The following is a 13,670-nucleotide window of genomic DNA, read 5'->3' as shown; positions in this document are numbered from 1 at the left end:
CGGCGAACCTCAAAGTGTTTACTTCTTCTCCATGAATTTTAATACCTACTCCGAATTTTTCTTTCGTTTCCTTTACTGCTTGCTCAATATACAGATTGAATAACATCGGGGAGAGGCTACAACCCTGTCTCACTCCTTTCCCAACCACTGCTTCCCTTTCATGCCCCTCGACTCTTATAACTGCCATCTGGTTTCTGTACAAATTGTAAATAGCCTTTCGCTCCCTGTATTTTACCCCTGCCACCTTCAGAATTTGAAAGAGAGTATTCCAGTTAACTTTATCAAAAGCTTTCTCTAAGTCTACAAATGCTAGAAACGTAGGTTTGCCTTTTCTTAATCTTTCTTCTAAGATAAGTCGTAAGGTTAGTATTGCCTCACGTGTTCCAACATTTCTACGGAATCCAAACTGATCTTCCCCGAGGTCGGCTTCTACTAGTTTTTCCATTCGTCTGTAAAGAATTCGCGTTAGTATTTTGCAGCTGTGACTTATTAAACTGATAGTTCGGTAATTTTCACATCTGTCAACACCTGCTTTCTTTGGGATTGGAATTATTATATTCTTCTTGAAGTCTGTGGGTATTTCGCCTGTCTCATACATCTTGCTCACCAGATGGTAGAGTTTTGTCATGACTGGCTCTCCCAAGTCCATCAGTAGTTCTAATGGAATGTTGTCTACTCCCGGGGCCTTGTTTCGACTCAGGTCTTTCAGTGCTCTGTCAAACTCTTCACGCAGTATCTTATCTCATCTCCCATTTCATCTTCATCTACATCCTCTTCCATTTCCATAATATTGTCCTCAAGTACATCGCCCTTGTATAAACCCTCTATATAGTCCTTCCACCTTTCTGCCTTCCCTTCTTTGCTTAGAACTGGGTTGCCATCTGAGCTCTTGATATTCATACAAGTGGTTCTCTTCTCTCCAAAGGTCTCTTTAATTTTCCTGTAAGCAGTATCTATCTTACCCCTAGTGAGACAAGCCTCTACATCCTTACATTTGTCCTCTAGCCATCCCTGCTTAGCCATTTTGCACTTTCTGTCGATCTCATTTTTGAGACGTTTGTATTCCCTTTTGCCTGCTTCATTTACTGCATTTTTATATTTTCTCCTTTCATCAATTAAATTCAATATTTCTTCTGTTACCCAAGGATTTCTATTAGCCCTTGTCTTTTTACCTACTTGATCCTCTGCTGCCTTCACTACTTCATCCCTCAGAGCTACCCATTCTTCTTCTACTGTATTTCTTTCCCCCATTCCTGTCAATTGTTCCCTTATGCTCTCCCTGAAACTCTCTACAACCTCTGGTTCTTTCAGTTTATCCAGGTCCCATCTCCTTAAACTCCCACCTTTTTGCAGTTTCTTCAGTTTCAATCTGCAGTTCATAACCAATAGATTGTGGTCAGAATCCACATCTGCCCCTGGAAATGTCTTGCAATTTCAAACGTGGTTCCTAAATCTCTGTCTTACCATTATATAATCTATCTGATACCTATTAGTATCTCCAGGATTCTTCCAGGTATACAACCTTCTTTTGTGATTCTTGAACCAAGTGTTAGCTATGATTAAGTTATGCTCTGTGCAAAATTCTACAAGGCGGCTTCCTCTTTCATTTCTTCCCCCCAATCCATATTCACCTACTATGTTTCCTTCTCTCCCTTTTCCTACTGACGAATTCCAGTCACCCATGACTATTAAATTTTCGTCTCCCTTCACTACCTGAATAATTTCTTTTATCTCGTCATACATTTCATCAATTTCTTCACCATCTGCAGAGCTAGTTGGCATATAAACTTGTACTACTGTAGTAGGCATGGGCTTTGTGTCTATCTTGGCCACAATAATGCGTTCACTAAGCTGTTTGTAGTAGCTTACCCGCGTTCCTATTTTCCTATTCATTATTAAACCTACTCCTGCATTACCCCTATTTGACTTTGTGTTTATAACCCTGTGGTCACCTGACCAGAAGTCTTGTTCCTCCTGCCACCGAACTTCACTAATTCCCACTATATCTAACTTTAACCTACCCATTTCCCTTTTGAAATTTTCTAACCTACCTGCCCGATTAAGGGATCTGACATTCCACGCTCCGATCCGTAGGACGCCAGTTTTCTTTCTCCTGATAACGACATCCTCTTGAGTAGTCCCCGCCCGGAGATCCGAATGGGGGACTATTTTACCTCCGGAATATTTTACCCAAGAGGACGCCATCATCATTTAATCATACAGTAAAGCTGCATGCCCTCGGGAAAAATTACGGCCGTAGTTTCCCCTTGCTTTCAGCCGTTCGCAGTACCAGCACAGCAAGGCCGTTTTGGTTATTGTTCCAAGGCCAGATCAGTCAATCATCCAGACTGTTGCCCTTGCAACTACTGAAAAGGCTGCTGCCCCTCTTCAGGAACCACATGTTTGTCTGGCCTCTCAACAGATACCCCTCCGTTGTGGTTGCACCTACGGTACGGCCATCTGTATCGCTGAGGCACGCAAGCCTCCCCACCAACGGCGAGGTCCATGGTTCATGGGGGAAAGTAGTAAGACTATAATACTGATTATATAAGTTACCAATAATTACTTTATTTAAAATGCTAACATTAACGTGTGACACAATGTGGTGGATGTTACAGCTTGTGAAACGAATGTATGAACAACATTTTCCTTACATAGTCCAGCCACTACACACGTACTCTGCATTTTGTACCGTCCATCCGTGACAGTAAACTTGACACATATACGTCACACATGGATAAATACCTCATGGAAATATCTTTTCCGGGTTGTAAATAGTTCCCACAATAGACTAGAAGCTTCTTTGTTATTCAGCTCGCAACATCAAAGAACTAACTGACAGCACAACACAACAGCAACTGTGTAGTGGTTACTACGCTGCTGGGGGCCCTACACTGTAACATCTTTATTATCATTATTATTATAGTTCTTGTTGTTATTGTTAGTGGCAGTGTCAAATACAAATCATTGTCAGCCAGAAGTCTTCCAGTTTCTGCGAGCTCAGAAGCAAGGAGTCCAACAGTTAAGTAATTCTCATACAGTATGCCCAAATATAGTGTACACATTTTAACGTGGTTGATTTTTAATGGGGTTGCAGGGTGCGTATGAGGCAAGTTCCGCTACGTAGAGGTGCCGCTGTGGAAGCATATTTTGTAACAAGTGTCTAACACCACTGTGGATCGTTAGCTTTCTTCTGAGGAGCAATTTTAGGTAGCACTCGCGGTGTACTGAAAATTGCTTAATCAGCAGTACCAACTGTCACACTGAGTACCAACTGTCACATTGATTCAAAAGCCCGAGGCTTAATAAAACACCTACAGACACTAAATATCCTTTAGCATTCGTCATTTTACAAATGAAAGTGTTCAAAGCCAGTTCTTTTTATTCTAACGTTTAATTAGGCCCTAATTTTGGTGATGGTAGAGGGAGGGGCGGGGGTAGTAACTAATATCTGATTACACTAAAGGGCAACGGTCTCAAAAAGGTTGGGAATCATTAGGATAGAGCCACAACTGGATGTCCAACTTCTATAGAAATATCTTTGCCCTTCGAAATTGCGAATGCAGTGTGTTGAGCATTTTCTGTCTCTATCAGATTTCTTTGCAGTTAGGTGGTAAGTTGTTATTTGATGGTGTGCAGTCAGAAATAATTTCTAACTGGAAACCCTAACATACGAGGGTTGAATGAAAAGTAATGCCGCCACCTTCGTTAATTATGTTTGGGTGGGAATATTTTAATAAATCAAACGCAGAAATAATCCTTAGAATGCGATCTTTAATTACCAATATTCACTTTTCCACATAACCACCAGCCAGTTGGCTACATTTCTGTCAACGATGAAAAAATTTTCTGAAGCCGTCACGGGAGAAGTCGACACTCTGTTTCCGCAACCACAATCGCACAGTTCTCTCAACGTCTTCCTCAGAAGCATAATGATGTCCCCGCAGATCGTCTTTCATTATCGGGAACAGATGGATGTTAGACGATGCTAAATCTGGACTGTATGGAGGTGAGATTCAGTCTCTGAAGTTCTGCAGTGGTGGCACGTGAAGTGTGTGGTTTGGTATTGTCATGCTGCAGGAAAACATTTCCCTTTTCCTTTCGGACCCTTGTTAGCTGTTGTTTCAGAGTTCGCAGTGTTGTGATGTGTAACGCTCTGAATTTATTGTTGCTCCACGATCAAGGAAATCAACATGGATAACACCATCTGCGTCCCAGAACACTGTGGCCGTGACTTTTCCAGCTGAGGGCTGCGTCTTGAATTTCTTTTTTTGGGGCGAGTCTTTGTGTCGATATTCCATAGACTGACGTTTCGTCTCCGGGTCGTAATCGTGTACCTATGTTTCGTCTCCTGTCATAATTGAATGAGAAAGGCGTCACCTTCATTCACGTAAAGCGAGAGAAGTTCCTGGTAAATTTCAAGTATGTGCGCTTTCATTCCAGGAGTCAGCATCCAGGGTACCCATCGTGCACAGATCTTCCGATAGCCAAGCAACGCAATAATTTGACTCGCACGTTCTTGTGACATGACGATTGTGCTTGCAGTTTCTCTCTGGGTGATACGACTATCGTCGTGAATCAATCTGTCAACATTTTCCTTGTGAAACTCGGTGGTTGCTGTCACAGGACGTCCAACTCTTTGTTTGTCAGGCAGATCAGATGTTCCCGCCTCAACATATTCAAACTTACTCGCCCAACGACGCACAGTACTCACATCACAATCACCATGAACTGCTTTCATTCTCTGATGAATCTCCTTTGGGGTGACACCTTCTGCTGTCAAGAATTCAGTGACTGCACGTTTCTTAAATCGTATGGACCCACCGTCTGCGCAGGGTTCCATACTTTACACCGTAAGAACACAACCGTTCAGTGCTGAGGCTTCCCGCCAACTGGATCTGTAGAGAAGAGGCTACGGAACAAGCCAGTACCTGCCGCATACCAATGCTGCCAACTGTTGAAGAGTTACGAAGGTGGAGCATTACTTTTCTGTCAACCCTCGTGTAAGTCTGAAACTCTTGAGATGTTCCCTTCGGGCTGTTTGGGGAGCAAAAAGAGAATCTCTAAGATCTGTAAGCAAATATACATATAGTGGACGTACCCCAAATTCTGTTGCCTTGGATATTTATTGGTGAGCATCTGGAGTTTGAAGGAGAGATTCTTGATAGACATAAAGCTTTCTCCACAGATATAGGTCTCATACAGCCTGTGGCCACTCAGTAGGTCCGAGAATGCAATGCAAGCTGAGCGGCCTTACCTCTCCGCCCTCCAGAGGGTTCAGCTTTGAGAAGTAGGAGGTGCAGATGACCTCCGAGTCGGAGCGGTAGGTGGGTCGGCCGGGGGTCGGCGGTATGCCGTAGCGGCTCCAGCACTCGTCGTCCGTCTGCGCGTAGTACTGCCACGGCAGGAACGTCTCGCCGTCCAGAGAACGCTCCAGGATCCAGCTGGCCGGCCGCGGAGAGATGGCCGCCTTCACAATCACGTAAGACACCTGGTACACCTGCGGAACAAACAAAGGCCAGCTTAAGACAGGTCGCTTTATTTGCCGATTGCAATAATACCTAGTCGACGAACACCACAGCCTGGAGCAATACACGAGGTTTTCGAAAAGTAATTACTGCTGTCGACTTTTTAAATGACAGACTTACGGACTGTACGAGGGCTATTCGGAAAGTAAGATCCGATCGGGCGCGAAATGGAAACAACAGTGAAAATCCGATGAAGTTTTACACAAACGTGTTGGGCAGCGTCTCTAGCATGCCCATCAATCGAGAAGCCATGTCGCTCTTTGCGATCTAACATCCCAAAGATGTTCGGGCTCACATGCGGTTCCTCTTCGTCGAAATGTCTTGGCTCAAACTCGTCTAGGGATTGAACCGCACATGTCGCATTACACTCCCAAAATTAGACACTTGTGACCCTTTGATTAAATTGTCTGGCTGATGGCAAGTTTGCGAAATACAAAGTTAATGTAGCATATAATAACAGTAATAATAATATCGGGAACTAAATTAACGACCCATCAATGATGTAGGCCACACAGTTGCGATTTGGTTAGAATAATGTTTATTCAGAAAGCAAACTAATAGCGAAAATGGTCGTGTTTATAATTACTATTACACTCGAGCGCATATCCATATGACGCAGTTCGATCATTCGCAATCTCATCGCGAAATGCAAGTCATCTACGCGAAAAGTTAAGAGTTCGCACCAGGCGCGCGGCTGCTCACCGCTCACAGACTAAATCCCTAGATACCACACAACGCGAAATTTTGTAAGTCGTTTCACTTCCTAGCTACCTAAAGACCGACCGTCCGCTTTCGCGTCTCCACCAGCACTGCCCCTCTGCCCGCCCCCGGCCGCGCTTCCCCCGCGCCGAACATACTCGCTCTACTGACTAGCGCAGTTCCCTTTCCTGAAGCCGTCCATCTGATTGGCTACAACTTATTCTACATTATTTTAAATTTTAACATACTTAAATAATCAAAGCTGGACCACTTTCACGTTCTAAATAAAGTAACAATAATATCCATTACATTATAAAAGTTAATTTTTTTTACATAAAACCAATACAATTTCCTTCTTAGCTTTGAATGCCACGGCCAATAGTCTTGCACCAATGTGCTTTCTAATAAATAAATAAATAAAGAACAAAAGTAACTATTATGCACTAAACGATACAACAAATATCCTGTTACCTAATGATTCACACCTTCTGGACCATACTATGATTTTATTGGTGGAACGTAAAATACAGTAATAATCCTTGGAAAATTGCCAACTAGAGTCCAATATTTTAGTATGTAAAGCGGAACTGTGTTCAAAACACCCGGGAGCAAGAAAACAACGCTCAACGGTGGACGAAATGATGCAGACTTTGGATGATGCAGAGAAAATCTACTGACCGGAACATGCTGCAGGGAAAAAAGGAGGCAACGGTTGACGTCCCAACAACGATGGGGTCATTAAGGATAGAGAACTGGCTCGTATTGGACAATGGATGAGTAAGAGATTGCCAGTTTTCATTTCAAACTAACGATTTAGGCATTCGCCCGAAGAGAAAAAAAAAAAAAAAAAAAAACGCTGGAGGGAAGCCGTGGATAACTAATGAAGATGGCCAGACTTAGATTTGAATCCCGTTCCTCCCGAAACACTAGTCCACTGTTTTAACAATGCGCCATCACGCCCACTGATGTGAACGAGACGTTTTATGGAGTCTGTGCGTTCCATTGGGAATTAGAGAACTCAATAAATAAGCGAACGGCGGGCTACCGCCGCTAGATAGATCACTGGGATGGACATTGTTCAACTTCATGAGAATTAGTACAGGCTAAGTGTAAGAAGTCATAGTGGTGGGGCTCTAACCGATACCACATTCCTCCCCGATTTGTACAACCAAAACGCACGCCTGAAAACATTCAGTCAGTGCATGTGCCTTAAAGTGTCCACACATTATCCAAGAGTTCTTGCAATCAGCATCAGATGTCACCGCTATATTTTGGTAATCTGCAGGGGAAATTGATAACGTGTATCTCTAGGAAGAGCAAGATTTGCCTAATACAGAGGTTAAATCTGGCTGTAATGACTGATTTCTTGGAAAATAGTCCGGCCTTTGCTGTTGTAGCGGTAAAGCGCATACCTGGAAACAGAGAATTCACGTTATCTAATCCCGGTCGGCCCACGGATTTTTCAGTCTTGTTTTAACCTAACCTTTATCTTCAACGACGTTAAGATTCGTCAGTAACGTCCCGTGGTTTGGATTTCACGTTAAATTTCAGATCTCCCTTCTCCCAGTAGGAGTTACTGGGATGCATTAGGGACGCGCAAGTCGCTTGTTTGGCGTCCAATTGAAAGTCTTGCACCAGGCCGTTGAGTCACACGAAATTATTATTATTTACTTGGAAACCTATCCTTTATAGCCCAATTACATCTACTAATTTCATGTCTAAAAACAAAACACTTTTTGTGATTCTCCCTGAAACTGAATAAAAAACACTCTAAGGGAAAAAAGGCACGACGCACCACTAAGGAATTAACTGAATGGAGCGGAACTCGATAGATGTGATGTACATGTCCAGACAAACAAATGATTACTGTTTCAGGAAAACTGGATCATTTATTCAAGAGAAAGAGTGTCACAAATTGATGAAGTCAGTAACATGTTGGCCTACATCCGGCCATTACGCAAGCAGTTATTTGGCTTGGCAGAGTTGCTGGATGTCCTCCTGAGGGAAAATGTGCCAAATTCGTTCCAACTGGCGCGTTAGATCCGAGATGGTTGGGGGACCTTGTCGGGGAGAGAACCGACGATTTTGCTGGCCATGGGAGGGTTTGGCAAGGACGAAGACAAGCAATAGGAACCCTCGGCGTGTGCGGACAGGCATTATCTTGCTGAAAGGTAAGCACAGGATGGCCTGCCTTCAAGGGCAAATGTAGAATATTGTCGACGTACAACTGTGTTGTAAGGAGGAGGCCGCGGATGACAACCAAAGGGGTTCTACTACGAAAAGAAATCGCTGCTCAGACCATCCTGTTGGTTCTTGGGCCGTATGGCGACAGGCAGGTTGGAATCCCATCGCTGTCAGGGGTGTCTCTAGAGTCCACACACGACTCCGGCCTGAAAACTTATTGACTGGAGTGGAATTGTCTTCGGTAATGAGTACCACTTTGAATTGAGCCAAGATCACCAGCAAAGACGATGCAAGATCTTACACTGCAGTTTACACCACAAACGCTTTGAGGCATGTACAGTTCTTGACTTACTTGCGCAATCATAGAGCCACTCATAAAGCATATCTGGACTGCGATGAGCAGATATATACTTTGATACCAACCTCGGCCAACAACCAATCTTCAGGAAGTGGCACAGCATGTGTTTCAGGCACGGCAAGAAATTTCTATAGACAACATTCGGAGGCCGTTTACTTCTTTGCCACAACGAATGTGTTCATTCCTGTTCGCAGAACTTACAGCTCATACAGGTGATGATGTTGGACATCAGGCCGAAACAGAGTAAAGGTTTAATCATTTAATACACGTTATGTGACGAACATTTTCACACAGTATGATAAATACTGGACCGGTCTTTCGTGATGCAGCACTTCCCATTTCTGTTAGTGTATTTAGGACGAAATGCTCCGATTACTTTATAGTGGGAGTCGTTCGTGGTAATGAATGTTTTCGTTTGGCCGCAGCTGCGGTAGTAGGCGATCCGATCGCAGTGCAGTGTTTCCCTCACATTACCCGCATTTCTGATCTCGGCCGATTTGGTTGCGCTGCTTCCCTTTCAAGCGCGACCCGCACTACGCGCCGGGACATTCCTTAGCGGAGCCGCAGCGCGATGTAAACACGTGAGTTACGCGCGTGCCGCAGATAATTCGCGCGCGCCGGATTCCGGCTGACAAATAGGCGGCGCGCCTGCCGCCCCCTCCCTCGGGCGCCCCCGCGTGCTCGCGGAATGAAAACTCGCAGCGTCTCATTCATTATGCATGCGCCCGTGCGATGCTAACGAGAGCCGGCCGCCTCTCCGTGTTTGTGGAATAATGGCCCGCAGATTGCTGCTTAGCCGTCAGGGGTCATCGCGCTGCGCTGCCGGGCAGCCTGGCCGGTCGCTCGCGGCCCCGCAACTGTTGTGTTTTTGTGAACGAGTTTGTGACGCTCCGTTAACCAAGTGTGTATTGTGATTCTCTCTGAAGCGCTCTGTTTTGTCTCTTCTGCGTGTGGCGTACGAAAACAAAGCATAGGCATTGTAGAATGTGTGTAAACTGAAGAACAGCCGGCGAATCCCTGCGCTATCTACCCATCTCCGTTACAAGGAGAAGCTACAGGCAGTTGCACAAGTTTATACCGACCCTACCACAGCGCGACTTTTGAATCAGTGGCGAAGCAGTGAGGAAACACGCCCGGGTAATGTTTATTTGTTACTAAATGCGTTAACGTTATGGAATACAGAAATTAGTAACTAATACAATAAAAGCACACAGAGGCCACGTAAAGCGCAGTACACTAACTGCAGTGGTAGACGGGAAATTGGATCTTTAATCGTAGTGTACGTTAGTTGTAGCTGTAGTTCGGGAAGGCATCCTCTCTACACCAAAAGCGCTGTTCGCTTCGTCCTCAAATTCACATATTATACATTGTCAGTCTCTTTGTCGTCGACTCCCAGACACCTCCCCACACTCCAGACACACCACGCTCACATATAACGTTCGTTCGAGATACGGTTGCAACCGTTGGAACGCAGGGGATGCTTTCGACGCAGGCGTTCTCCCAGTTCCCGTGGATTGTGACCGTGTGGAAGCTCTTCCGAGTGACGGCCAATGGACGGTTGCAAATGGACGGTTACAACTAGTTTCAACTTATAAAAGGAAAATCTTCTGACTGCTTCCAAAGTGTTTAATAACCCTGCTCCAAAGAGATCAGCGCGCCCATGCGCATAGATTTTTGTATTCAGTCTCGTAACATTCTCGTTGAAGAAGAAAATAAAGTACTAGGTACCTCTGCTAACCTTTTAAAGGAACGGTACATCTCAGCCTTGTGAAAATGTAACACATCCTGCGCTCCACCCAGCATCGTTGGTGCCCACATGTGCAACTACCTGCAGCTGGCTGCACCCCGCACACTCGATAGCCGCCGGATGGGCCTCTTCCACATCCTAGACGAGGCCCTCCGGCAAGCACACCGAGTCAACGTTGGACTTCTTCCCCGCCCTAGCCGCTATGTTGCCCCTTCGCCAAGTAGCTTGCCTTCGCCAGGTAGCTTGAGTAGCGATCCCTCAGGTAAGGGACGCCCTTCCCCGCACTACCTCTGTCCGCTTTCAAACCGCCGTCTCCACATCTTACTCGATACAACCAGTACGTAAGGGACCTTCTTCTTCGACATCTTGGCCAAATACAGAGCTTCTTTTCCGAAATTGAAATATTTATAACTTTTGGGAAACGAAAGCAATACCGACGATTATGTCAGTATGTAATTAGTTCTGCCAAGTATAAATATAGATTCCTCTGTCTATACGGTAGCTTCCTTTCACGATGAAACGAGAATGCGAATGTACGCTAATCATTTCTTTCTGATCACTGCATTTGTGCATACTTTAATTAGTACAACTGCATACCCAAAAGACAATAGGGAAAGAATAAATGGGTTTGTGAATGTTTGAAAAGAAGAACGACGTACTCCATATTAATTTACTCTCTAAAAACATTAGTTAATGAAGTGTAGCGGGACAATGTTCAAAACGTAACTGAAAACACGTTCACTAAATACAGATAAGAACATCTATGATTGACATGTCATATAAAGTCGACTTACAATTTTAAAATGTTAGAAATAAGGAAATGAAGTAATACAGAATTCTACGCTTGTAACGTATATTGTTGTTCTACATTGTTTAGCTCTGGTATTCACAGGGTCACAGAGAAAGCATCTTAGGTTCTGGAGGGAAAGGCCGTAATTGTAATTATCTGCACTACAACAGAAACAAGATGGACAACTTAAGGAAAAATAATGTAAGCTCACAATCGATTTTGAAGCAGATAGTTCCTGTGACTTAGTATGGGCAGAGGTTATATTCGACAACCGGAATAAATTAATAACTGGCTCCTTTTACCGACCCACTGTCTCACATGAAACACTTGCTGAACAGTTCAAAGAAAGGAAAACTTGAGTCTCATCACAAATGCCGGCCGCGGTGGTCTCGCGGTTCTAGGCGCGCAGTCCGGAACGTGCGACTGCTACGGTCGCAGGTTCGAATCCTGCCTCGGGCATGGATGTGTGTGATGTCCTTAGGTTAGTTAGGTTTAAGTAGTTCTAAGTTCTAGGGGACTGATGACCACAGCAGTTGAGTCCCACAGTGCTCAGAGCCATTTGAACCATTTTTCTCATCACAAATAGGTACCCTACTCATACAATTATAGTTGACAGTTACTTCAATCTACCTTCCGCATGTTGACAAAAATACAAAATGGCTCTGAGCACTATGGGACTTAACATCTATGGTCATCAGTCCCCTAGAACTTAGAACTATTTAAACCTAACTAACCTAAGGACATCACACAACAACCAGTCATCACGAGGCAGAGGAAATCCCTGACCCCGCCGGGAATCGAACCCGGGCACGTGAAGCGAGAACGCTACCGCACGACCACGAGCTGCGGACCGACAAAAATACATTTTCATACCCTATTGTAAATAGAAAACAACTTCCGTAATTGTTCTAAATGCTTCTTTTAAAATTATTTTTAACAATTAGTTGACGAGGCCATTCAAATTGTAAATGGTTACGCCGGCGGCGGTGGTCTCGCGGTTCTAGGCACTCAGTCCGGAACCGCGCGACTGCTACGGTCGCAGGTTCGAATCCTGCCTCGGGCATGGATGTGTGTGATGTCCTTAGGTTAGTTAGGTTTAAGTAGTTCTAAGTTCTAGGGGACTGATGACCACAGATGTTAAGTCCCATAGTGCTCAGAGCCATTTGAACCATTTGTAAATGGTTACGAAAACACACTTGAACTCTTAGCCACAAATAATCCTGAGCATCACGACGGATACAGGAATTAGTGAACACGCAGTCGTAGCGAGGCTCACTTCCGTAACAAAAAAATTCACAGCAGCTAAACATTCGGGTGACGTCTTTCCAAGAGGTAGTCTCCAATCCTTCCAAACTATGTAAATTAAGACCATATGTGGCTTAAGTTCAAAGAAATAGTATCAACAGCACTCGAGATATTCATACCAAATAAATTAATAAGAGACAGAACTGATCCCCCATGGTACACAAAACACGACAGAAAGCTGTTGCAGGAGCACCGCAAAAGGTACGTATAATTTAGACGAACGCAAAATCTCCAAGATTGGTGAAGATTTACTGAGGCTCGAAATTTGGTGCGGATTTCAATGCGAGATGCATTTAATAGCTTCCACAACGAAACTCGCTCTAGAAATGTGGCGGAAAATCTGAAGAGATACTGGTCCCATGTCAAGTAAACCAGCGGAAAGGCTCAGTAAGTACCTTTACTGCGCGACAGCGATGGTAATGTTACTGTAGACAGTGCCACTAAAGTGGAGTTAGTAAATGCATTTTCCGAAATTCCTTCACCAAAGAAGACGAAGTAAATATTCCAGAATTCGAAATGAGAACAGCTGGAAACATAATTTAGGAGTAGATATCCCTGGTGTTGCAAAGCAACTGAAATTACACTGTCAGTGACAGAGGAAATGATCAAATATCTTTTCAAAAAGTCTGTAATGTATAAGAAAAGTACGTCTAATACATCTGATTCTGATGTTCTTTAGTAACAATTAATTTTCAGTAGTAAGCTCCTTGCTTTTCTGAGCTGTTTAAAGATAATCAACAATTTAGTAAGAAATTTTAATTTTTAAAGGACTATATTTAAAAGTACTTAAGTAGATTTACATCTACTATAAATGTTTGCAGCTAAACTTAAATAAAAAATATTTGAGGTGCCAAAATTGTCAACCTTAGGATCAGATCAGTTTTGGGATGTCAATTTTAGGTGCAATTCAAAGGTTAAGTTCCCATTTTCTTTCACAAAAGCGTATACTATCAGTTTAACAAACCATGATATTTTAGGTGATAGTTGCGATTCTGAAGCTTCAGAAAATTATTTTAGAACTCACAATTATTTAATAGTATGGCCATAATATTGGAAGGT

At 43.8% G+C, this 13,670-nt stretch overlaps 1 protein-coding gene across 1 annotated transcript in view; it reads right to left on the bottom strand.

Moving 5' to 3' along the window:
• LOC126262650 (laminin subunit alpha-1-like) overlaps window positions 1-13,670 on the bottom strand; it is a 134,277-nt gene that overhangs the window by 107,694 nt on the left and 12,913 nt on the right. Inside the window, exon 2 of the mRNA XM_049959419.1 lies at window positions 5,258-5,500. Within this exon, the coding sequence (XP_049815376.1) occupies window positions 5,258-5,500 (243 nt within the window). The remainder of the gene's footprint in view (window positions 1-5,257; window positions 5,501-13,670) is intronic.

Source organism: Schistocerca nitens, chromosome 6, assembly GCF_023898315.1.
Source record: "Schistocerca nitens isolate TAMUIC-IGC-003100 chromosome 6, iqSchNite1.1, whole genome shotgun sequence".
Taxonomy (NCBI): domain Eukaryota; kingdom Metazoa; phylum Arthropoda; class Insecta; order Orthoptera; family Acrididae; genus Schistocerca; species Schistocerca nitens.
Note: the sequence above shows the minus strand (reverse complement) of the source record. Positions and strands in the feature narration are given on the sequence as shown.